At 49.7% G+C, this 26,770-nt stretch overlaps 1 protein-coding gene and 1 long non-coding RNA gene across 4 annotated transcripts in view; one reads left to right on the forward strand and one right to left on the reverse strand.

Annotated features, from left to right (window-relative positions):
- Positions 1-2,016: 2,016 nt before the first annotated feature.
- LOC144334626 (uncharacterized) lies at positions 2,017-18,144 on the reverse strand. Its single transcript, XR_013404691.1, has 2 exons — positions 18,020-18,144; positions 2,017-4,163 (listed from the first exon to the last, which is right to left on the reverse strand). It is a non-coding gene; the product is annotated as an uncharacterized LOC144334626 (long non-coding RNA).
- Positions 17,929-26,770, forward strand: part of PAX5 (paired box 5) — a 194,672-nt gene continuing 185,830 nt past the window's right edge. Inside the window, exon 1 of one of the 3 annotated variants that reach the window (XM_015117426.3) lies at positions 17,929-18,409. In XM_015117426.3, coding sequence (XP_014972912.1) covers positions 18,364-18,409 — 46 coding nt within the window. In that variant the 5' untranslated portion in view covers positions 17,929-18,363. Of the gene's footprint in view, positions 18,410-24,659; positions 25,846-26,770 lie in introns of those variants that run through there. The other 2 variants (XM_015117427.3, XM_077965700.1) reach the window with 2 other exon arrangements.

Raw genomic sequence — 26,770 nt, forward strand, 5'->3', positions numbered from 1 at the left:
AGGTTGTTAATCTTATTACTATATGGAAAACAAATTAATTAGTATGCATGCTTTTGGAGATGAGTTGTTAGGTTGGTGTTGGAAAGATTAGGAAAATACACTCATTACTCCAAATGATATCTGATAATACACGTCTGACTTCCACTTTAAGATCCGTTCCAATATATGGGCAACAAATATAGCTAATAAAAATCAAGCGTTTGTGTTCAGCAGCTAAATGTTCATGTTGGCCAGATCTATACACATGCTGGCCTTCTTTGTTTTAAAACAAAGGACAGTTTGTCACTGTCCATCAGCCAGAGACTCACCTGCAACAGGCAGTTTCTTAGGTCCCAGCTCCCATCCAATATCCAAACTCAACTGAGAGTGACCTCTTCCTCTGCTTGCCTACCACACTTTCTATCTCTTCTTTCAGCAGTCATAATGAACACACCTCATTTTTGCAGGAAACTGTATGCTCCCCAAGGGTAGAGACTATATTCCAATTGGAGATTTAAATGCGTATTGATCAGAATACCCCACTGCAGGAAAAATACATGAAGAAGAACAAGGAAGCCCTTAAAGTACCAGTGTGGAACAATCACCAGTATATATTGTTAAGCGGACACATAACTCTGCAAGAATACGGTGACACTGATTACAAGGTTACCAGGGAGGTATACTGGGTGGTTGAGGGGCAGAGGTAGGAAGAGACTTTCCCTCAGGTTCCCTCTGTACCTTTTAAATTTGAGCTATATGTATGTACTCCCTAGTCCAAAAAAAGAGCAAATTATAATTTAGAAGTAAAATCTAGTAAAAAGAAAATATTTGCTCAACGTAAAACAACAACAACCAAAACACACACACAAGAAAACCCCACCACAACAAAATAAAACAAATAAAAACAAACAAATGTCATTTGGGGTATTACACTTTGGGAAGTCCTTTAATAAATAAATCTGTTTCACATTAGCTTAGTGTTACCCAGACTTATTTCACCAGGGAGCTCCAAAAGAAACATGAGGTATCTAGTGTTTCTCAGATAGTTCTCACTGCTTTTAAAAAATATTCACTTATGGGCCAGGTGCAGTGGCATGAGGGCCAAGTGCAGTGGCTCATGCCTGAAATCCCAACACTTTGGGAGGCTGAGGCAAGAGGATCGCTTGAGCCTAGGAGTTTGAGACCAGCCTGGATAACAGTGAAACCCCATTTCTACAGAAAATTAAAAAAAAAAAAAAAAAAAAAAAGGCAGGAGGATCACTTGAGCCTGGGAGGTTGAGGCTGCAATGAGACATGATTGTGCCACTGCACTCTTGCCTGGGCCACAGGAGTGAGAAAAAAAGAAACTATATTTACTTATGAATACCTCACAAAACACAAGGGACCCACTGATGTGCTCTAGGTAACATTTTAAAACAAGAGCATAGATCCTAAGTCTGGCTGCCAGCTCTGTGAATGAACCTGGGCAAGTCCTTTCTCTTCTTTGGGCCTCAGTTTCTCCATCTCCAAAATAAGCCAGTGGTATGAGATTCTCTCTGACATTCCTTCCAGCTTTGAAGGTCAGATTCTCCGGCAAAAAAATATATATCAAAAGTCTCCTCCAAACTAAGCACATGCTATAAGTAGCAATTGGAGGCTGGCAGAGGTCGATGATACTTGTTAAAGAGAAGTTACAAACATACCCGATGTGAACACATTTTCCAGCTTCTCCGAAAACCTGGGGGATTAAAAAACAAAACAAACCCCAGAAGACATTCCAGGAGGTTATAAGAAACCAATGCATCATCTTTGGTTCACAACAGCTGATGATATTACCAAAGTCTCAGCACTTCCACTTACTCACTGTCCAGCCTATTGGGCAAATCCCTGAGACTCAGTTTCCTCAGCTGTAAAATGGGTATAATAATTGCTTTGGCGCTTTCCCAAATTCTTGGCATAGGCACTTAATTTATGACAGCAACAGAAATAAGAGAATCAAGAGCCTGCAACAGGCTTGTCAAGCCATTTGTAAAAATGAAGTAAAAACGTTGCTTATCAACTTACATTTCATTTATTGGTAGATTTCCCTTGGTTGTGGCAAGAGCATGGTATGAGACTATCCTACTCATCCATTACTAGAGACAAAGTAAAAGTATAAAAAGCCTTTGGCAAAGCGATTTGCCCATATATATCAAGAGCCATGCAAGCATTCAGGCCCTTTGACCCAGCAAATCTAGATCTGGGGATTTTACAGAAATGACAAAAATAGGAGAACGTGATATGTATGAAGACATGCACTTTGGGATTATCTGTGATAGTGAAAAATTGCAGTCCTTCTAAATATATAATACTAGGGAATGATATATCCACTCAAAAGAGTATTAAGCAGCCATTAAAATAATTATTAAAACATTTATTTTTAAATGATAATTATGAAGACCTGTGGCATTATAATGATAAACTGTCAAGTGAGAAAGCCGAATGAATACGAAGCTGTAACTACACTCATAAATCACCTATGTAAATTTCGCCTGAGGTAAGAAGAGCACTGAACAGTTCATTTGTTACACTGGTAGGATTATGGATAATTTTCTTTCCTTTTAATTTCTCTTATTGTTGTAACATTATAAACTAAATAAAAATCTGGGAAAAAAATACAATAAAGGCAACAGATAGGTACACTGTGTTGTATCCTTCGTAAATCCTTTCGCTGAAGAAAGGGATTAAATGTGGCTTACCATAGCAAATCATAAGACTCACATTTTGCATTTCCTCTAGACCCTCCTACCCTTCTGAGAATAAATTAAAATATAAACACCAGAGTTGAGTTTTTAAAATCCAGGATTATCTCATTATTCTATTTAAAACATATGAGGAGAGAAAACACACTTTTTTCTTCTGGATTAAGTTTCCCTGGCCAAGTTCCATATGTCTGTTCTTCCCTATTGGCAGGTCATGGGTCTCCCTTCCTACCACAGGAGTTTCTCAACCTGTTGACTTCTCTCGGCTATCGCACAGATGGTGGTGAAATCATTAGATTGAAGGAAACCCAACAGTTCTTGCTTTGTGAAATGAGCATGCTATTTCTGCCCAGGCTACAACCTGGGTCTGGGATCAGGATCTCCTGAGATGATGTGCAGGAAGACACAGAAGTGCTTTGCAAATCCTCCAGAGCTGTGTCCATTTGGATCTTTTTTCTTTAGGAGTCAATGTAACATAACGGAGGACTACAGGGATAGAGTGGACTTAGGGGAGTGGAGAGATGGGGCCTGGGTTTTAGGCAACCCTAAAGTGTTAGTGGTCAAACGATTTGTGTGGAAAATCAGACTGGCTTTCAAATTCCAGCTCTGCCGTCTCCTAACTGTGTGATCCTGGGCAACTCCCAGTGTCTGAGCCTCAGAGATGAGGCTTCATCTGTGAATCCGGAGCACTAACAAAACTGGCTGCACAGGTTTGTTTTGAGGATGGAATATGATCATGTAGGCAAAGCGAAGTGCCCAGTGAGTGTCCAAGAGATGTCCGTTTTCTCATTAGTCTTGCCCCTCCCATGAACTCACTGTAGAACCTGTGGCAATTCTATTTCCTTCTCTGGGCCTTAGTGTCTCCATCTGCAAAATGGGAGAAGAGGAGGACTCAACTGTCTCCCAGGGCTGTTTTAGCATATGGGCCTGTGGTTTCACAGTGGTTCTTGTAGCAATGTTCTTTTCTTTTTGTTTTCTTTTTTTTCTTTTTTTTTTTTTTTTTTGCAGTTTTTACTTAAACAGAAATAAAATGGGCATATGGGCTGTCTATTTATTTTCTTTGCTACACAGCCTTGCATTGTGACTGGTAACTCTGATGGCCAGCTGGGCTGCTCTTTCCACAATGGCTTTATGGTTCTTGGAGGAAACATTGTAAGCGATCTTAGCACAGTACGATTTGTTGCACTTCAGCAGCACTTCCAGCTCCTTGATGTTGTGGACCAGGAACTTCTGTAAGCTACTGGGCAGCGTGTGCTTTATTTTTTTGTTGCTCCCATAACCAATGTTGGACATCAAGAACTGGCTCTTGAACCTTCTATGAATCCTGTTGTCAATACCTCTGGTTGTCAATACCTCTAGGTGTCTACCAGTTACACTTAATTTTGACATATCAGTCTGACTGCTGCCAGGTGAATGTCTTGTTCCTCTTTGAAAATCTTGGGCTTCATCTGATCTTTGACAAACCTGAGAAAAACAAGAAATGGGGAAAGGATTCCCTATTTAATAAATGGTGCTGGGCAAATTGGCTAGCCATAAGTAGAAAGCTGAAACTGGATCCTTTCCTTACTCCTTACACGAAAATTAATTCAAGATGGATTAGAGACTTAAATGTTAGACCTAATACCATAAAAACCCTAGAAGAAAACCTAGGTAATACCATTCGGGACATAGGCATGGGCAAGGACTTCATGTCTAAAACACCAAAAGCAACGGCAACAAAAGCCACAGTTGACAAATGGGATCTAATTAAACTAAAGAGCTTCTGCACAGCAAAAGAAACTACCACCAGAGTGAACAGACAACCTACAGAATGGGAGAAAATTTTTGCAATCTACTCATCTGACAAAGGCGAACCTACAAAGAACTCAAACAAATTTACAAGAAAAAAAACAAACAACCCCATCAAAAAGTGTGCAAGGGATATGAACAGACATTTCTCAAAAGAAGACATGCATGCAGCCAACAGACACATGAAAAAATGCTCATCATCACTGGCCATCAGAGAAATGCAAATCAAAACCACAATGAGATACCATCTCACACCAGTTAGAATGGCAATCATTAAAAAGTCAGGAAACAACAGGTGCTGGAGAGGATGTGGAGAAATAGGAACACTTTTACACTGTTGGTGGGATTGTAAACTAGTTCAACCATTATGGAAAACAGTATGGCGATTCCTAAAGGATCTAGAACTAGAAGTACCATATGACCCAGCCATCCCATTACTGGGTATGTACCCAAAGGATTATAAATCATGCTGCTATAAAGACACATGCACATGTATGTTCATTGCGGCACTATTCACAATAGCAAAGACTTGGAATGAACCCAAATGTCCATCAGTGACAGACTGGATTAAGAAAATGTGGCACATATACACCATGGAATACTATGCAGCCATAAAAAAGGGTGAGTTTGTGTCCTTTGTAGGGACATGGATGCAGCTGGAAACCATCATTCTCAGCAAACTATTGCAAGAACAGAAAACCAAACACCGCATGTTCTCACTCACAGGTGGGAACTGAACAATGAGATCACTTGGACTCGGGAAGGGGAACGTCACACACTGGGGCCTCTCACCGGGAGGGGGGAGGGGGGAGGGATTGCATTGGGAGTTATACCTGATGTAAAGGACGAGTTGATGGGTGCTGACGAGTTGATGGGCACAGCACACCAACATGGCACAAGTATACATATGTAACAAACCTGCACGTTATGCACATGTACCCTAGAACTTAAAGTCTAATAATTAAAAAAAAGAAAGAAAAGAAAATCTTGGGCTTCATGAGGAGTCTGAGGGTGGCCATTATGCGAGTAGGAAGTGTCTGCCACCTCCATAGGCAGCACCGAGGAAGAGAGGGCAATGTCCTTTTATTTTATTTTATTTTATTTTTTTGAAACGGAGTCTCACTCTGTCGTCCAAGCTGGAGTGCAGTGGTGTGATCTCGGTTCACTGCAACCTCTGCCTCCCGGGTTCAAGCTATTCTCCTGCCTCAGCCTCCCAAGTAGCTGGGATCACAGGCACAGGCCACCACGCCCGGCTAATTTTTGTATTTTTAGTAGAGACGGGATTTCACCATGTTGGACAGGCTGGTCTCGAACTCCTGACCTCAAATGATCTGCCCATCTCAGCCTCCCAAAGTGCTAGGATTACAGGCATGAGCCACCGTGCCCGGCAGGCAATGTCCTTTTAAAAATAGATTATATGCGAATCTGTAGCTCAATGGGACACAGCCATGGGAATGGGGTTGCAGAAATTTTCTGTAAGATTAGGCTCTCAGCTCCATAATCCTGCCCTGGCTTTACTCCTGAATGTGCTTCCTCTAGTTAACATTCCAAAACCACCCAACCCTTCCAGCTGGGATTATTCCAAAGACATCCAAAGACATAGAGGAGATGTTGTAATGCCCCTCAAGGTGGCACATTGAGGGTTCCCGTGAAAAGATCTGTCTGAGCAGATCTCTTTCTCTGGAATTTCAGAGCAGATTTTTTCACAGGATCCTTTGCTGTGCCACCTTGTTTGTTCTTTCCTGAGGGTGATGACTCCCAAAGAGCAGAACTTAGATCAGTGGCAAGAAGCTGTATGGAAGCTAATTTGTGCTCAGTGAGGGAAAGGACTGCCTAGAAGGCAAAGGGTTCGTGAGCTCACTGTCCCTGGAGGTATTCAACCTTAGAATGGACCACTGTTCGCTTGGATGCTGTAGAGAGGCCAGCCTGGATACAGTTCATACAATTAAATGAGGCCCACTATCCCAAGTCCCTATGCTACTAATGAACTATTTACCAATTGATTATCATTTAATTAGCAATATAGATGATCCCAAATTTACGATGGTTTTACTTAGGACTTTTCCACTTTACAATGGTGTGAAAGCAGTATGTGTTGAGTAGAAATCATGCTAAATTCTGAATTTTGCTCTTTTCCCTGGGTATCATACCAGAATATGCAGTGAGATACTCTCTCAATGCTGGGCCGCAGCAGTGAGCCTCAGCTCTCAGTCAGCCCCGTGATCATGAGGCTAAACTATTGATACTCTGCAGTGTGTTGTGTGGCCAGACAATTTTGCCCTACTGTAGGCTAATGTGAGTATGCTGAGTATGTTTAAGGTAGGCTAGGCTAAGCTATGGTGTTCAGTAAGTGTATTAACAACATTTGTGATTTAAGGTATCGTCAATTTACGGTGGGTTTATCAGGATGCAACCCCATTGTAAGTTGGGACACATTTGTACATTAATTTTTTTTTTTGAGACAATGTCTCACTCTGTCACTGAGGCTGGAGTGCAGTGGTGCCATCACAGCTCACTGCAGCCTCAACCTCACAGGCCCAAGTGATCCTCCCACCTTAGCTACCTGACTAGCTGGGGCTATAGGCATGCATCACCACCCTTGGCTAATTTTTGTAATTTTTTTCTAGAGACAGGGTTTTGCCATGTTACCCAGCCTAATCTCGAACTCAAGTGATCCACTCACCTTAGCTTCCCAACTGCTGGGATTACAGGAGTGAGCCATTGCGCCCTGCCCATACATTAATTAATAAACTACTGGTTGCACCATCTTAAATGCTCTGGCCTATTCTAGTTTCTCTCTCAGGAGAATGCCCTCTGGAAGACTCCTGAGGGTGCGGGTTGGTGGAGAATCAGACTGAACACGTAGGATTCATCTTTCTGAGCCTTCTCTTCTACAGAGTGAAATTCTGCAATTTATAGGGTATGTGTCTCTGTGTGTGTATGTGTGTGTGTATATATACACTAGAATTCACCTCATTAATGCACTATTGACTGCAATTTTGTCTTTTCATTTTTTCTTTAGGGTCTGAGGGGTTTATTCCCCCTTTCAGCTCTGCCTAGCTGTGTTTTATCCCAGCAAATCTAGATCCGACATTGTCTTTTCAGAATTTTAGCAGCAGTATCATGACAGCTGTTAACCTTATGGCTCTCAGATGTGCTTGAGTTGAATTTTTTGTTCTTTGCTTTCTCTCCTTCAGTGCTGGAAAAGGATATTTTAAAAAGAAACACAATTTTTCAACCCATGAGTACTGTCGGCCTCTTCCTTTATAAACCTGCATTCATACCTCCTGTCAAATTCTGGTCCATTGGCTCCTCTACCAAAGGAGAAATGCATTTAGGTTACCAAAAAAGGTTTTCTGCGGGCACAGTGGCTCACGCCTGTAATCCCAACACTTTGAGGGAGGCTGAGGGAGGTGGATCACAAGGTCAGGGATTCGAGACCAGCCTGGCCACCAAGGTAAAACCCCATCTCTACTAAAAATACAAAAATTAGCCAGGCATGCTGGCAGGCACCTGTAATCCCAGCTACTTGGGAGGCTGAGGCAAGAGAATCGCTTGAACCCGGGAGGCCGAGGTTGCAGTGAGCCGAGGTCACACCATTGCACTCCAGCCTGGGTGACAGAGTGAGACTCTGTCTCAAAAAAAAAAAAAAAAAAGGATTTTCTGTAAGCAGCACTGGGGAATCCAAACCCATCCTAACAATACTTTGTGAAACAAATCCCAGCTGTTATATCATTTGGTCCTCACAACTGCCATGAAAAATAGGTTGAGTGGGTGGCACTTATTCTCCCCATTTTATAGGTTAGCAAACCGAGGGACACAGAGGTGATGTCATGCTTCTAGGATGTGGTGAAGTGAGAGCTAGAGTCATGGGCTGCAGAGGACCAGTGCAGGGAGGATTTTACCTTCACCACATTTATTCATTCATCAGACTCTCAAATGAGCATATTTATGTGCAAGTCCTGTGCTGTTTTGGGGTTGCAGAGTGGGATCAGACACTGTCTCACTGCTTTCATGACAGGAAGGGAAGAGGACAAGGAGCCATGACAGTGTGATAAAGACATTCTCATAAGTGTGGCACCCAGGGGGAGTCTGATATGCTCACTAGTGGAATAACCCTAGGCACAGTGCAGACACAAAAGCCCACAAAAGCAGGCATAGTTACTCCTGCTCATCCAGGGGGGCCAGCAAGAGAGTCTTGCAAATCTCCAAAGGAAGTTCGGATGTTCCCATGAGTGTTACCTGGGAGTAGCAAACCCTGGGGTTTGTAAGTGGATCAGAACTTAAGATTGCTCTAGGCTGGGCGTGGTGGCTCATGCTTGTAATCCCAGCACCTTGGGAAGCCAAGGCAGGTGGATGGCTTGAGCCCAGGAGTTCAAGACCAGCCTGGATAACCCGGTGAAACCCTGTCTCTACAAAAAATACAAACATTAGCCAGGCGTGGTGGTGCATGCCTGTAGTCCCAGGTATTCAGGAAGCTGAGGCGGGGCGATTACTTGAGCATGGGAGATAAAGGCTGCAGTAAGCCATGGTGGGACCACTGCACTCCAGCCTGGGTGACAGAGTGAGACCTTGTCTCAAAAAAAAAAAAAAAGATTAATGCAGTTCTTAGTATAGCTCCTTGAGGACTCTGTTTCCTCAACTAGTCTCAGCTTCATCACCAGGGAATTCTCTCTTTTCTCCTGCCTTACCAGTTCCTAAATAAGCCAAGCATTTTCTCCCTCCAAGCCATTGCTCACCATATTGAACTGTTGGTCTGTAGCATCCTTCTCCCCTTCTTTTCCAACTCACTCTTCCAGACCCAGATCAAATGCTGCCCCCTTTAAGAAATCTTCATAGATTTCCTTAGCAGGAAGGGAGGACTCCACTTTTGTTTTCCTAATTGTATATAATTAAAAACCTGGGCCAGGTGCAGTGGGTCACGCCTATAATCCCAGCACTTTGGGAGGCCAAGGTGGGCAGGTTACTTGAGGCCAGGAGTTGGAGACCAGCTTGGCCAACATGGCAAAACCCTGTCTCTACTAAAAATACAAAAATTAGCCAAGTGTGGTGGCGTGCACCTGTAATCCCAGTTACTTGGGAGGCTGATGCACGAGAATCACTTGAACCTGGGAGTTGGAGGTTTCAGTGAGCTGAGATCCTGCCACTGCACTCCAGCCTGGGCAACAGAACAAGACTGTCTCAAAAAAAAAAAAAAAAAAAAAAAAAAAAAAGATGCCGGATCAAGTTCTTCCATGGATTAAAGGCTTATTTCTTCAGTGTGACTTCTAGCAACTTGAGGCAGGAGGCTCTCCTCTCTCTCCAGGACTAAGCACAAGGCTGTCTTTGCTGAATAGAATTGAATTAAAATGAGAGGAAGGGGGCACATCCATTACCCTTTGGTAATGGATGGTTTTTTGTCAGATGGTTTTTTGGTCCTTTTGGGGCAAATCAGGAATAGTTTGTCTATATGGCTGCTGGTACTTTGAGGATCTGGATGTTGCCAGCCTCACAAGTTCTAGTTCAGGGTGTTTAGACAGGTGTAGACCTGGTGAGTGGGGCAGGGGTCAGTGAATCACAGTGGCTTAGTCCTTGCTCTGAAAAAGCTTTTAAGCCAGTGTTTCTCAATGGATGGTCCAGGTACTTCCTGCATCCGACTCACCTGGGGAAGTTACTAGACATTCAGGTTCCAAGCTCGATCCCATAGCACTACACCAAGCTCGCTGGGGCTCGGGCCCAGGGATCTGCATGTGATTCTTCTCACACTGAAGTGCAGAAACTACTGTTATAAGGGAACAGAATGACTTACTGCCAGAAGAGCTGGTGCCCAGAGGATAAGTCCTGCCCATGGGAGCCAGGAAACTAGGAGGAGTAGTGAGAACTGGACACAGACACTTCATCTCCAATCCATAAGGTAATAGGAAGGGTGAGCTCAGGGCTATGTGGCCTGAGCAGAGAATGGTGGCCACCAGCTGCGGCTCTGGGGGGATCTTTACAGCCTGAGAGGATTTGGTAAGGTTCATGAGGAACATTCCAGGCTGAGGGTGGTTGGTTTGTTTTTCCAGACTGAGGTTTGTGAGGGAACTTTGTGCAAACTTCCCAGGGGAGAAGGTTAAAAAAAAATCCAAAAAACTGATGGAGAGTAAGCTTCCCTACGTTTCTCTCCTTTGGTCCTAGGGCCTTTCTCTTACCTCTTCCCTTTGGCCTGTGGGTCCATTTACTCCATATAGTAAGGGGAGAATATGTTTTAGCTGCTGCTCTGACAATCTTCATGAGGTACAGCAGGGGCCTGCCCACCCTAGCCATCTTTCTTCCTTTGTCCCATTCCTCAAACCACTGGGAATTCCTTCCCTCAGAAGCATTTGCCATTCCTACATTGCTCCCAAACCCTTGGGCAGCTCTTTTCTTAGCATTTTGCTTGTATGTTGATATCCAGTAGCCTCTTCTGCAAAGTGCAGATTTTAATTATGCCATCTGTTCCTTATTTATCTAGCAAAGTCCTACTTACCCTTCAACGCTCATCTCAGGTCACCCTCTAGACACGTCCCCTCCAGCCTCCCCCTTTCCAGAGTCTGGCTTCAGTACCTTGCACAGTTCTCCCAGATCTCTCTTTGCTTACACACACCCTCACTCTCTTACCATCTAAGTCGAGGCCTGTTTCCCTTCTAGACAGTTCCTGGGACTCAAGTGGCATTGTACTGTGGCTCCTAACCCAGGGCTGTGTACCCCTTCCCAGGGTGGCTTTGAGGATCAAAGGATGTTGTGTAAGGCTTGCGGAAGGCGTCTCTGTAAATGTTCTTGCCCTCCTCCCTGACTCTCATGACAGGGGAGGGTACTGAGCTGACTTGCTAGGCCAAGCGGTCAGGGAACTCCAGTGCCTCAGGCTTTCTGACTGGGTCTGGAGAAAGAGTGGAGGGTTATTCCCTTGGGGTATGTGGTCCTTCAGGACCAAGGAGCATGACCTGCCTCTCGCCACCCTCTCCCCTCCATGCCAGCTGGGATTCAGCTTCAGCCTGGGTGGCCAGAAGGGGCAGAGTTTTCCTCTGGGTCTTGGAAGCTGCCCCAGGTGGTACACCCAGCCACCCAGCCTACACAGAAGACCTCAGAGGAAATGGAGGAGCCAAACGTTCACTAAACGGGCTTTGGTGAAAGGAGCCAAGACAAAACCCAGCTCTGAGCTTAATTAGAAAGAGTGCTTAATCCCTCCCCCAACAAATGCAGATTGCCCACAAAGGAGAACAGGAACCCAGTGGCCAGGAAGACCCGCAGCCTTATAAAGAAGCACTTTGGGCTGTGTAGGGCAGCTCAGCTATGATCTGATACAATGACTATTGTCAAGGAGGGTTGTTTTTCCATGTTTTTGTATCCTTTTCTTCACATTTTCTTTTGCTACCTAATTTCATGCATCAGAGGTCAAAAGACAAAAGGTCAGGCCTGGTTTAGAGACAGCAAACTCCCCACCACCAAGAACGTGTGTCCAAAACAGCACTTTGAGGCACCGCCTGCAGACACCGGCAAGTTTTCATCCCTGATTCTCTTTTGTCACTTCATGGGGTACATGAGTCTACGTGCAAACTGCATGAGAAATGAGACACCAACTGCTGTACCAAATTAGGAAAAAATTAACTAAACCGTTTCTATCTCATACCTTGTTTATAAGAATTTGTACCTAACAAGGAAAAGCCCATCTTGGAACTCTCAGCCTGCCTATGGTAGAGAACTTTACACACACACGCACGCGTGCACACACACACACATGCATATGTATGTAAATATGTACATACATAAAATATATATACATATACACACATATATCCTATAAAAATAAAATCTGAGCACATATTTCTTAAATGTTTTGCTGGGAGGATTTATAAAGATCTGTCCAGAAAATTACCAATACTTGTTCTAAAAATTGTTTTAGTTGAAAGGATAGCAGCATTTCAGTATGAATAATTTAGCATGATTATTTTGGTATGTATTTAGTATGACTATTTTGTCCTCAGACTGCAAATGTTTTCAATGTCTCATTTTGGATTCTTAGGTAATAGTAGATTGCCGGAGTTTCCTTATGTGATAGGTCCACACAATGTGTTTATAACGAGGATACAATGTCATGATTTCCCATTAGAAATATTTTCATGATTTAGGGGGAAAATGACTTTCTGATTCTATGTTCATAAGCTCCTTATATTAGATATTTCAAATGGTTTTCATCTGACTGAAAATAAATTAGGGGATATGTTTAATTTTTCTTTGTGTAGAGGATTTTTTTTTTTTTTTTTTTTTGTAGATTTGCATTCAGTGCCAGAAGGCTCCCACCCCCAGTACAAAGTGAAGGAAAAGTTAAGGCTTTGGAAGTGTCTCTGGTGATGGCTAAACACTGAGACTGGCTTCAGAGCTCATCTCAAAGGTGCTTTGGCCCAAGCATGGCTCATCTTTTCCATCTTACTCTGGGCTGGGTTGCTAAAGATAGCGAATCAGCAGCAAATCTGAAAGATTTTTAGAGCACAATTTTATTTCCGGCACATTCTCAAATCCAGACTTCATATCCTGTAGTCCTCTGACCTTCCCAAAAGACTTTCCTCCCAAAAGAAAAAATAGAAATCAGCCCACAACCTGCCCTGAGGCTGAGGTATTCACTTGGCGATTTGCAGGTTCACATGGCAGGCTCCAGGGAAAGCACCCCAATCCTGGGGTGATCCTCTCCCACAGCTCTGAAGTTACTACAGAAAAATGGAGAATGAAGTAAGCGAGAATATTAAAGGGCCTACCTAAAGGCGTGCCTCACTTCCGTTTAACACTCTGATCTGCGTCCAAAACTAAAAGAATCGTTTAGCTTGTGCGCTCACCCTCACTCAAAATCGCTTGTGAAGTAGGCTCTTTTATGTTCCAATACTTCATGGAATCAAATTATATCACATTAAAACGTTATTAGTTTAAAACACATTAAATAAATGCAAGTCTGGGCCGACGCATGAATATTTAAAGCTCACATTACACGGTGAAATAGAAGAAAAGGGGGTGAGGAGAGCTAACAGAACATCGTATAAGTACTGATAGAAATAAAACATCCTATGTGCAAACTTTCTTTAGCAAAATATGGTTTTATTACTTACACTTATTATGGTATTGTTAAATTTGAAAATAAATATAAAGAGAAATGAACTGATTTTACACTTGTTTCCAATGTTAAACAACCAGAATGCCAGTAAATCTTTTCAATGCCCTATTTTGGATTCTTAGGTGAGAGTGGATTGCTGGGACGTGTTGGCAAATTTTAAATACAACTGATTGCCTGTTTTCCATATTCATATATTGCGAATGTAACTCCAGGAGAGTGAATTTTATCTCAAAATTCTCCAAGAGTTGCCTTCAAATAGCGTCTCTGTGCATATGCATACGGCATACACTTGACGTCTGCCATGTGTACCTGTGCGCTGGAAACCAGTCATGGAACTGAATTGAATTACTGGATTTGAGTTGAAATGAACCCATCCAAACGATCCAGGTCTGTGCTCTTTGAGGCTTCTCTCAGTAACATTTCTAATGAAAGCAAGAAAAGCGGTAAAGTAAAACAACAACAGCAACAACCCACCATGAGCCCCAGGTTACCCGAACACAGACCCATCGCGTATTCTAGCGCAACACAAGTATTTCCGGGTGGCGAGTCGCTGGCACATGGTGCCCCAGCGAGCCAGCACCCGGAGCTGGAAGCCCTGTATGCGCAGAGGACCCCACTGCCAGCTGAAATGGGTGTTTTGACCCAAACCAATCCTCAGCTCCTTTCTGCCGCGGGCGCCGCCTGAAACCCCGAGGCGGCTGCTGGCCCGCGAAGTGCGCTTTTTGCGCTCTGCGCTGGGGAAGTTGCAGTTGGAGAGGCGCCCCCATCCATCCCGGCACCGCCCCTAGGCAAGACCCAAGTTTATACCGCAAGGGACCAACTCGCCGCGACTCGGCGTCCACCCTCAATGCTGACACCGTTCAGGCCCGGCAAACGAAGCAGGGAGGGGCTGGGCATTGGGGGCGCCGCCTGCCGAAGATGCGGTACCACGTGCGCGCTGCGCGGACCCCGAATCCTGTGAGTCCAGCTCGGGCCACAGGCTCTCGAAGAACTGGGCCCTTAGCTTTAGGGCGGGGCCTCTTCTTTGCCTCCTGCCTGGATGTCGGCTCCCATTCAGGCTCTGCGCGAGCTCCGGAGCCGAGTCCCAGTGCCAGAGTCGTTCCCTGCGGCTTCTCCCAGGACTTGCACAGAGGGAGGCCCAGCGGCGGACTGCGATGGCCCAGCCTTTGCTAGATTCCGGGCTAGGCGTCTAGGGAAGAGGGGCACCGGGCCGGAACTGAGCTCCAGTTCGGGCTCCACTAGCCCTGGAGCCCCCCACTATGTTTCCTGGCTGAGTTAAAGAGCCCGACCTTGGCCCCTCGCCTGGCAACGTCGGCCTCCCCCTCCCTTGCCCTCAGCGTCTTAGCTGGAGGGAAGCTCGCAGCGTGCCTAGGCCAACCCCTTCTGCGTCTCTTTTCTTTTCCTGTCACTCTCTGTTTTCGGTTTCTGCTTTCTCCTTCTCACAGAATGCCAGAGCGAGCAGGGGCCTGGAGGAGCCTCCGCACCAGCCCCTTTTCGGGGCCTCCAATCTGCCTTCCCCACAGTCTAGTCTCCCCGTTCCATATGTCTTTCTGTATAGACTCTGCTTGTATTTCCTCGCCAATTGAGCCAGCATGTGTCTCTGCTTCTAAATTTGCCTCTCCTCTTGTCCCTCGTGTAACATTAAACAAACCAAGGTGTGTTGAGCTGGAGAAGTCCTAGCAACGTGGACAGAAGGAATGGCTTATTCTGTCCTCGGAACATTTCCGGTCACTACAGTTCGGTTTCCCCTTGAGGCGGCGCCAGCGCCGGTTCCGCCCCACAGGCCACTGCTACGGAGGCGCCCGCTCGCTGTCTCGCTCTCTGGCGGTGTCTGCGTGTGTTCGGGTGTGGGCACATGTATCTGTGCTTGCAAACCAGGGCGGGCTCTCCAAACCGAAAGCTGCGCGGAGTTGGGTTTCTGGGATTCTAGGGCTGCGGTCAAGGGAGATGGGGGATTTTCCCGGGATCCCGACGCCCATCTGAGCCTAGACTCCCCGCGTTCCGGCCCCTTGTCCCGTATCTCTAGGGCCACAGCGTCAATTCCGTGTCCTCCGAAGTGGTTCGTCACCTGCTCCGCTGCGGGGACCCGCCCCTTGGGCCAAAGCTGCGGGAGTCCGGACGGTCCGAAGCACGCTGTCCAGGCGCAAGGGGAGACCGACTCACAGGGGACGGGTTGGGCAAGGGGACGGCGGCTGGGCCACGGTACCCCGCGAGGGGGGCTCTGTGATTCTGACCCAGCACCGGCGCCTCCGGGCCCGCGAGGTTTTGACGACCAGCGGGCGCCCCCTCGGGAACCACATTTGTTTCCCTCTGGTCTCGAGCGTCCAGAGCGCGATGCGGCGGAGCACGGCGAACCCACGATTCGTGATGCTTGGCCTGATCCTCTGCCCTTCATGGGTGTGGGCAGGAACGGAGTAGTGGCTGAGGTCCCCTCCCTAATCCCAAAGCCCCACAAAAGCCAAAATACACATGCAAACTCTCACCAAAGCATCTCACAAACACAAAAACTAAAGCCAACACATAACCCCAGCCCCCATCAAAACGTACAGCTCAAAAAAATAAAATCCAAATCGAGGGAAACAAAGCACACACAACACGAAATTCCCTAAGGCAACACACACACAAACGACACCCACTCACACCAAATCAAAACACATCTAAACACCGCGGAGAAGGAAAAGCCTTACAAACGACACACAAAAAGACAGCCTGCAAGGACAAAGGACAAAATCACACAAAATCAAAACTCACCCCAAAGACCAGGACTTACAGAGCAAAACCCGCTAAAATCAATCCCACGAAAAAACAACACGCAAAACACCCGAAACAAAAGAATCTCCCATGGATAAATGAAAACTCACAGAAAACAAACAAAAACAAAACAAACCCTCTACATGGAAACAACAACAACAACAACAACAAAACACCAACACCCCCGCCCCTAGCCCGGGGTGAAATGTCAATTCCGGGAGGGCTTTTGATCTCCAGGCGCGGACAGGCCGCACCTCCCAGGCGCTGCCTCCCGGCGTGGGCTGGGGCTAGGCTGCGGAGGGAATGAGTCGAGCGCTCGGAGATGGCCAAAAATCAAATTGCGGGGTAGGGACACGGGCCGGCAGGCTGCAGAGAGGAGGCGGCGCTGGGGAACTGCGCAGACCACTTGGTGGGGGGGCCGCCCGGGAATCCACAGCCACATTTCCGATTGTGGCGAAATCTGCTCAGTGGATATGTGATGTCCAGTTGCCGCCGGGGGCCCCCCTTTCCTCGAGCTCTAGGCTCTTCCCCCTAGGTTGCGACCCAGCCTCGTGACCACCCCCTCCAAAAAACAAACAACACTCTTGCTGAGGACGATTCACTCTCCAAAACTGCCATTGTCCGGCGGGCCGAGAGTCCTCCTACGGAGCGCTCCCCCGCCCTGGAGAACCTTTCCCCTGCGACCACCCTGCTGCAGGGCCCCACAGGCTTCCAGTGGCCAGGTCCAGCAGCTGAACTAACTCGAGGCTGGGGAGGGTAACAGGGAGGGGAGGCTTGAGCCTGGGCTGAAGAGAGAGGGCTGGACATGCCACACCTCTGCCCGGTCTCTCTGGATCTGATTTCCTCTCTGGAATCAAGTCCTGGGGCTCTGGGACTCCACAACGTCTCAGGGCTCGGGGGCAATGCGATTCCATTTATGGGCAGGGTTAAGGTGTCTGGAACTCCCGCCAATCTCCAGGAGCTACTGAGATGTTCTGCTCTGCCCGGGTGCTCCAAAGCGGAAGCCCGGATTTCATCTCCAGCATTTCACAGCTTAACCTCCATGCTCTGGGCCAGAATGGAACTTGATGTGGGGAGGGGTTCTGGGACCAGGAGACTGGATGGGACCTGGGGGCTTTAGGGATCTGGCGCTGCCCTAGGGTCAGGGGCCCAGCGATAGACAGGGCCCCAGCAAATTGGGGTGGGGGGTGGATGGCTGGGAACCCTGGGGTCGGGCGCCGCCCTAGGGGTGAATCTGAGTAAACCGGAACGTCCCCTCTGTGCCTGGCAACACTGCCAGCCTTTGCAACCCCTTTCAAAAGCACCTGCGTGGCCGAGCAGTTAATTTCTTTAAAAACAAAAACCCGGCCTGCGCCCGTCTAAGCAGCGGGATTTGCACATGGAGATGTCACAGGCCCCGCGCACAGCGCAGAGGGCCGCGACCCCCAAGCGAAGGGCTTAATAGAGGGTGCGGCTGCGAGACCCGGGCTCCCGGGCTCGGCTTCGGTCTGCCCCTTCCCGTAGGTGCGCTGGCTAGCACCCGGCGCAGTCTGAAGCCTTCCTTCCCTCCCCCCCAACCCCTATAAAAGTCTAGGGCGGCGCGGCAGCAGCACTGCTGCTCTCCCGGCTTCCCGCTCTACTCCGGCCCGGCCCGGTCCGCCACGTCTGGCGCGCTGAGCAGGCCCGGCAGCGCAGCGCCTACCCTTTCCTCGCTCCGGGCCGGCAGTGCGGGGCGGCGCGCTGGGGGCGCGGCGTGTCTGGGGACATCTTGTGATGTTGGCGAGAACAGGACATGATCTCACATGGCGAGAAGCTCTTTAGTTCCTTAATCATTTCACGGTGCCTTCGGACGCTTTTTTTCCACCTAAAACGTTTAGTTTCAGCTCAGTGATCAGCTACCCCAGCTCCGCGGGGGAGCGGAAGGCTTGAATTATTCCGACCTGTGAGCGGCCCCTGACACCAAAAAGAAAAAAAAAAAGAAAAAAAAGGCACAAAAAAGTGGAAACTTTTTTCCCTGTCCATTCCATCAAGTCCTGAAAAATCAAAATGGATTTAGAGAAAAATTATCCGACTCCTCGGACCAGCAGGACAGGTAGGACCGCGATGCGGGCTCCAGACGTGCAAATTCCGGGACACAGCCAGGCCCTGGTCCCCACGCAGGGTGACCCTGGAGGAGGAGGGGGTGCCCGCATTTTCGTAGAGACTGTCTATCTAACTGCGGCCTGTTTGTTATGTTTTTTCACCTGTCTGTTCACACACTTCTGCATCAGTCCAAGTATCTGTGAGTTTGTTTGTGTTTTTCTGTTTCTGAATGTTTATGCTGGTGTCCTTTTGGGGGTCTGCAAGTTAGGTCCTGTGTGTTTATATAAGGGGCTCAGTGTGTGCCTGACTGACAATAAGTTTGTGTGTCCCTGTATATGTATTTTTAAAAGATATAAAAATATATGAGTTTGTGTCCAACAGTTTGCCTGTGTGTGTATCTTTATACCTGTGAGGTATTCGTATGTGTTTATAAGTTAGTATTTGTGTGTATATTCTTCTAGGTATCCAAAATGTGTGTCTACTATGAGTGTTATTTATGTAATTGGGAAATATCTGAGTGTACATCCACTATTTTAAGGGTCTGCGTTCACCTGTTATATCCCAAGTGATTTTGGAAGTGAGAAAGAGGTGGCTACACTGACCTTTCCATTTTTGGATGTCAACAGCTGTCCAATGCATACATGCCAATGTTCACATTGTGTCTCTAGGCAAACTCTTAGACGTGGGTCTGGGGCCTATGGAGACCTGTGGTGTTTAGCATGTGCATAGTAAGGCCCAGTTTCCATTCTATTGGGAGACAGAACCAGGAATGAAGGTGTGAATTCGGGGCATGTGCCTCTTGGTGTGTAGTGGGCACTGTTGAGGCTACTATTTCTACAAACAGGTCTCCTGTGGTAGGCACAACCTTGAAGATGAGAGCGGACACCTGTGGCGTTAGTTGTGACATTTTAGGGACCCCCAGCCTCCCTTCACTTTCACCTAGACAAGCCTCTGACACTGGCGTGTGTGAACACACACACACATACACACACTGTGTCCTCAGGTTTTATCCTGTGGGTGCCGCTCCAGTGGAGCACAGTGGGTGGGTGCATGTGCATAGTCTGGGCATTCAGCTCTGGTGCCTGTGTGCACACAGGCCTCTCTGGCATAGGTCCCCATGTGCCTCGCACAGGCCTGAGAAGTAGGTAGCAGGATGTGTTTATGTCTGAGAGGAGGTATCAGAGACAGTAGGCCTCCATCTGCCCTGAGGCATGAGTCAGGTATGGGGGCCCTCTTTCACTCACTAGGCCACTGTGAAACTCCCACACAAACACACTCCTGGCCCTGGCAAGAAGTCCTTCCCCCATCCCTGTGCCCTCTGAGAACCCCCACCTCTACTCCAGCCTCAAATACAAGCCTAAGAGCAAAAAGGATAAACTTAGACCCCAAGCCCAGGACAACTCCTGGGGCATAACTGTATTTCCAAAATCGTAGCTGAAGAGAAGTGAGGGCAGAGATCTGAGGCAGAAGAGTGTTTCCGGGATGAGGGCTCAGGAAAAGGTACCTGGAAACCTCTCTGCTCCATCCTCAATTCTCAGAAGGCCCTTCTTCCTGGGTTTCTCAGCAGGTGGGCTTTCAGAGAGACCTGAGCCTGGAAGTGGGCGTTGTGTATTTGTTGGGAATGAACCGGGGATGTGTCAGTGTTGTGGAGAGGGTCTCTGCAGTCCTCGGGCTGGCTCTCCCCACAAGCTGTCTAGAAGAATGTAATTCATGACGGTCGATGGGCTCTTTGATTAGTTCAATCGCCTGAATAATCGTTTAATCAATAAAGCATTTCATTCCTCAGCACAGTTGGACTGGGTGGGGCTTGGGGTGGGGTGAGATAGGGGAGCCCTAGGCTGGCCAGGGCTTAAAATCTAGCGAGCCACACCCCCTCCTCACTCATGGGTTGGGGAAGAGCTGCCTGCCTGGAAAAGGGCGACAGTTCAAGTGAGACTGCACTTCCACCTGTCCACTCCAGCCTGGGTCAGGGCTGGAGAAGAGAGGGAAGCTGAAAAGCTGTCCAAGCTGGTGCTCGAAGGGGTGTCCAGGTCTGGTTCCTGTGAGAGCTTCTTCCTTCTCCCAACTTCTAGGTATTTCATGGGCCGATAGACTTCCTTTTTCTTCCTTCAGAACCATATTCCATTTCTTACCCCAACCTCAGTTTCCCTATCTGCCCAATGGGGAGGGAGTGTGTCCTTCTGGCTCTAAGCCCATGATAAGGTCAGGTCAACACTAAGCAGGGAGCCACTTAAGGACCTTCTCCTCTAATGTCTTCCTTGCTGTAGGGAAAGAAAACAGAGGTTCAGAGAGGGGCAAGGACTTGTAGGAGATCATAAAGCATGAGTAATGGAGGGAATAGGAATGGAAGGTGACCTCTCTGCCCTTAGACCTCCTGTTCCTGCTGGGAGAAGAGACAGATTCCCCCCTCTCTCCATGGACTCCCTTGGAGAAAAACTACTATTGGGCAAGTAGTAGTCTCTCCTTGCCATGGGAGCCCTTGAGTCCTTAGGCCCAGGCAGGTCTGGATGGGTTGAATACTTTCCCACTAGACATTGGCATCAAGTCTCACAGTTCTGGAATGAGCCTGGGATGGAGTGATAGATAGTAACAAACCCCTATCCATGAAGCTTCATCTCACAGAGCCTAAGAAGTCACATCTCAGGGTTTGTTCTCTGTATTAAATAAACGGGGAAGCAGAGACTTTAGAAGGGGCTGCCTGTCTCAAGTCTTTGGGAGACAGAGTTAGTCCCAGCACCCCTGGCCTGCAGAACATGCTGGTAATGATAACACACCCCGACTAAGGCGGTTTTACACGATTCTTGAAAAACCTGGTTAAATTCTCATTTTTTCTCCATCCTCTTCAAGAACTCCTGAAAACAGAGCCAGGTCAAGTAGAGCAGACTCCTGATCCAGGGGCAGGAATCATGCAGGAATCTGCCGTGCCTTGACTTTCTGTATAATTTCAGGTCAATTTCGTTCCCTCTGACACTTAACTTTTTTATTTTTTAAAAATGAAGTTTAGAGAGAACTCAATGGGTTGAGACAGCCATGCAGGCAGCATCCCTGATCTTTCCAGAACTGAGCAACCAGTCTGAGCCCTATTGGGCCCCACTTTGTCAGAAGCAAGAACAGGGAATGGGCTGGACTTGGGTTGAGGGAGTCGATGTCAGGCTAATAGATTACTGTTAGCAGCCCCCACATCCTGAAGCGGCGGAATGCAGTGCTCTGGGAGGCGTGGAAGGGAAAGCCGGGAGGGGGTGTGTCCCCAGTGAAGCGAGGTCTTTGGCTTCTCAAACATTATTCTCAATGGGCTGTCTTTCAGTACTAAAACTTTCAAAGGCAATTTGGTTTACATAAATGAGTTTCTTCCTGGATAGTTTCCTTTCGCGGTCTCCTGTCCCCAGCGCCTAGCACAGGGCCCGGCCCAAAGCTCTGCTACTGGGAGAAAGAAAGTGCATCACTGTAGATCACAGAGAAGCCCGACTACGTTGAGAGCCGCGGTGAGACCAACCCCGCGCTAGTCTCTTTCTCCTGGACCAAGGCTGCGGCTCGTGGGCGTTCAGAGACAGGACTGAGACGCAGTAGCCCGGCTCCACCGTGGACTTGCTGTGCAGCCTCGAGCTAGTCACGTAACCTCTCTGAGCTGTCGTTTGGTGACCTGTAAGGCTGGGCTAGGTGATCACGGTATCAGGTCTGGTCGCGCCTTTGGGGTTGGAACTTCCCAGAGGCGGCCCGCTTGGGCGGTGATGAATCACCCCCACCCAGGGGGAAACTCCTTCCCCCAAGAACGCCGCGAGGTGCGGGAGGGGGCTGCTCTGGGTGCACAGGTAAGGCGGGTCCTGTGTGTGCCACGCAGCAGAACACTGTCCCGAAGCCGGACACCTACTGTGTGAAACGGGGAATCGGCGCCACTCCTGCTCGGGCCGTGCCCTGGGGCTTCTATACAAGGCTCACGGGTGTCCGAAGGAAAACCTGCGTGTGCGGGCATATTCCAGCCGAGTTCTTCGATTTGGCAGCATCGCCCCTCCCTCACTATCCCGAGAGCGGCTCTGGAGAGGCCCTTTTGAGAAAGGTTTCCAGCCCGTAGCCTTTCTTCTACCCCAGACTTGCTGTGTGACTTTGGACAAGTCGTATCCTGCCTCTGGGCCTCGGGTTCTGCACCTGTGAAATGGAGAAAGCACAGCTTCGGGACCCTTTTAGCGCTAAGATTCTAGAGAATCTGGGTTTGTAGGCCTGAGCTCAACAAGAGAGGCTGGGGGTGGGGGTGTCACTGGCTGCATCCCTCAGGGCGTCCCACACTCCGGCCTCTCCAGTAGGTGTGCAAGCCGCCATGTTGAGTCTGAGCCGAGATCTGAATTCTGGTCATTTCCGACCCACTGGGCGCTATCGGTGAAGCCAGTGCGGGAACTCTATTCCATCCCTGTCCCTCTGTGCTGTTGCGATCTTCCTGCTCCAAGGCCTGGGGTGAAAGGGGAAGATCCGGACAGGCGGGGTTCCAGACAAAGAAGAGATAACGCCGCCACTCCACCCCAGCGCGCACTGCAGCCTCCTGGGTCCCCAGAGGCCCGCCTGGGGCCGTTTTCCGCAGCTGTGCCCTGGTGGGGGGTGGGGACGGGTGTCAGCGCCGGAAACTTGTCTACTGGTCAGGGACAGCTGGGTGTGGAACAAGGACAGAAGGTGGGCCCAAGGGTCGACCCAGTGCAGGAGTTTGAGAAGTAGAGCATGAGTAGATAGAAGGCAGAGGAAGGCAAACCGAGGCAGAGAATAAAACAAGAGGATAACCCAGGAATACTCCCATGATCACCCTGTACTCTATCTTCCTTACAAGCCCAGTCCTGGAGCAGGCATCTCAAAGCCCTTGTTTGGGTGGATTTATGTTTAATATTAGCGGAACATCACTCCTGAAATACAAAGTGAGTCTTCAGACCACTTCCCTGAGTTGCTGGGGGCAAGGTAATCCTCAGCGTATTTCTTGCGCCAGGGCCCAGATGACTCACAAAACTAACTATAGCTTCCTGGGTGAAGAATGACTATCACATGCTTCCTTTTCAAGGTCCAGTTTCTTTGATTGTTGTCTCAGAGCCTTAAACCCCACCAAGAAACGGACTCTCTAGTCAAAGATCCTTTCTGTAGCAAGAGAGTTCTGCTACAAATCCATCCATTTTGTCTACATAGGGACAAGAACTTCCTCTGTAGACGGAAGGTCGGGTTTTCCCGTCAACTGGAAGCTGCCCTACTGTAGCGCGCCTGGCCACTTTGCTTGACCCTTGCAGATAGAATGCGCCCACACACCCGCCCGCTTCAGGGGCCCTTATTAGCCCTGGACGCGACTTGGCTCATTCGGTTCTCAAGAAACTTGGAGCTGGGTGCGGAATTACTCCGGTGGACAGAAGCGCAACACCAGCTCCCAAAGCGTCTGGCAGTTCTTGATCTGAGGCAGGAAAGAGGGCCAGCCACTCTGCTTGGGCAACCTGGCCCAAAGCCTTAGCCCCTCCACCCAGGTGCGCCCTGGTGCGCCCCAGTTACTAACTTTAAAAGAGTGTGAGATTTTCTCCCCTTTCCCCCAACGTGTCTGCCTTTGGGTAATGCAGCATTGAGGGCCCTGCAGGTGGAGTGAGGGAGGCGGGTGGACGAGGAGGAGCCAGTGGTGGTTTAGTAGGTACCTGATAAAATTAGGAAATAAAATTAGGAAATATTTCCGTGGAAGGAGCCTTTATTAAAATCTAGTTAACCCCACTCTGCCCATTTTACAGATGAGGAAAGTGAGGTCAGAACTGGCAGATATGCACACACTCCGATGCACACAGTCCGATTCCATCACGAGCCTGATGGTGCTGGATCTACTGTGCTCCTTGTCTTCCTCCAACATAGATTGTTTTTTTTTTTCTGGAGACTTCCCCCATTCTCACCCTTCACTCAGCTGCTCTCAAGCCCTGAGAGCGTCCCAGGATCCCAACGTCGCGTTGGGGAGGTCGAGCCCGCGTGGGACCTGCGGCAGGGCTCTCCAGGCAATGCGTGGGCCCCCTTCCCCCTCCCCACCGCAGCGATCCACTAGGCCTTAGTCCAGGACGTTTGTCAATGAACGTGGCGCCGCCGCCTGGGCCCCGCCCCCCATTCTCTCCCATTGCCCAGGTATCCGCTAATCAGGCGGAGCCCGTGGGCTGCTTAGCCAATGGGTCGGTGTTTCGGGCCAGGGCCGGCTACCGCCACTCTGATTGGCTTGGTGGAGCGTGATTGGCAGGTTAGCTCCCGCCCCGCCCCCGCCCGGAGGGAGCTGAGCCCCGGGCGGCGCTGTCCACACGCAGCGGGTCCTGAAAGCGGCTCCAGGGCGGCGCGGTGGCGCACTGTGCGCGCCGAGCAGGCGGAGGGCTAGCGCCGGCGGCGGCGGCAGCAACGCAGGCAGTCAGAGCCGGCTGCGGCTCCGTCTCAGCCCCGGCAGCCCCGGCGGCCTTGGTGGCGGGAACCCTCTGCTCTCTCCTCTGTTCCTCACTCCACGCCTGGGGCAGGCGCGGCGGCCGTCCCGGAAGAGGCAGCGGAAAGACAGTGGAACCAGACCCACGAGGGAGGGCGGCGGGGCGCGAAGAGTTGGTAGGCACGAGGTAGACACCCCGGCGAGGAAGAGTCCTTCGCTGGTGTCCCCGTTCCTGGTCCCGGCGATGGGCGAGCAGCGGGAGCCGCGGGAACTTTGAAGGCAGCGGGTTTCAGGGTTGGAGGGCTGCACGCTCCCGGGGACTTCGGAGTCGCGGCCCTAGCGTCAGGGGCGGAAGCATCTCCAAACCCGCAAGAACCCCGCGCTGCCGTAGAGGAAGTTCTTTGCAACTTCGTAAGAGACGTCGGAGAGCCAGTTGGAGAGAGGCCGAGGGGAAAGTCTGAGCCCCAGAGACTCGGAGAAGCAGAGAAAGAAAGGATCTGGCGGAGACCGAGGGGTCGAGGAAGGACCCCAGAGGCATCGAGGCCGCGGAACCAGCCTGGCAGCCCCCGGGTCTCGCTGCCCCCTGAGTGAAGTCAAGGGCCGAGTGTTCCGGCGGCCTCTTCAGAGCTGCTCCTACCCGGGGCCGGGGGCTGCTGGCTGTCCCGGAGGCGGGCCGCTACGCTATGCCCCCGAAGCCGCGGGCGCCTTGGCCGCAGCTACCCCGGGCTGGGCCCGGAGCCGCCGCTTGAGCCAGCCAGGGAGGGAAGCCAGCCGGAGTTGGGCACCCGCTCCCAGCCGGGCTGCGCTAGCACCGTTTCCCGCCTCTCCGCACAGCTCCCGGCGGTCTCCAGCAGGGAGGCTCTGAGAGAGACCTCGAAGCTCCAGCAGTGTTTTCTGAGCCCAGCTCGCACAGTGCCTGGCCTGGTGGCGCGGCTACCTATCCGCCCTGGGCAGCCCCTTGGCGCCGGGAGGCGGCGGCGTGGGCCGGCCTGCAGTCTGGAGCGCCCCGATGGAAATACACTGTAAGCACGACCCGTTTGCATCCATGCATAGTAAGTAGGCGGCGAGCTCGCTTCTCTCACTCTCCCGCCGGGACCGGGTTGGGGGCGCCGGACCGTGGGTCAGGTACTAAGGCCGGGAGGATTTCGGACCTCTGCAGCCGCGCAGACAACTTTGCAAAGTGCAGGGATCCCAGGCAGGGGACCTGAAACAACGCGCTTGGCCGCCGGGGCTGGAGCACCTGGTCCGGGAATCCCGCCTCCGGCAACGCGTAGCGTGGGCAGCGAGCTGCAGCCTTTCAAGGCTCCGGCGGCGACATTTCAGCTCTTTCGGACAACCTTGGCTTGGACCCGTAGAGGGCTCCGGGCCAGGCCAGTTGGAGGGCAGTAAGTTGTAGGGAGAGGTCAGTCTGAGTCTCAGACAGCGCCCCACACCCCTACTCCGATGGCGCCTTTTTCAGCCACGGGGCTGATCCAGACTGGAGCTTGGAGGGAAAGTGGGGCCCTGACCCGTGTCTGTATGTGTGGAGGAAGAGGTTGAGAGCTAAGCGAGGACACCGGGGCTAGGGCTCCAAAGGTGTCCTGGAGTTGAGAAGGGGGCTTTGAAAAATCAACGAAGTAGCGGTTTCTGAGTTCAGCTTCTGCTTAGGAGCTGGCCAGTTCATACAGAGACCCTTAAATACCCCATTAGGTCCTTCTCTGCAGGACGCCTTTTCTCATGGCTTCTCCCCTTTAAAAAAGGAGGATAAGAAAGCAAAAAGAAAGAAAAAGGAAGCCAATTATTCACCACGCAGACACCCCCACTTCTGAAAGACGCAGCGTGTGTAGGAGACGGGAAGGGTCATTTCGGGCGAGGGCAAGGCCGGCCTGGGTCCCTGGCTCGCAGGGATCCTGCCAATTCACCCATTAGCACAGCCTCCTGTGAGATGAGCGCTCCTCTCACGGTGAGTTAACGCCGGATTAGATTCGGAGATTTCAA

Source organism: Macaca mulatta, chromosome 15 (assembly GCF_049350105.2).
Source record: "Macaca mulatta isolate MMU2019108-1 chromosome 15, T2T-MMU8v2.0, whole genome shotgun sequence".
Classification (NCBI taxonomy): Eukaryota; Metazoa; Chordata; class Mammalia; order Primates; family Cercopithecidae; genus Macaca; species Macaca mulatta.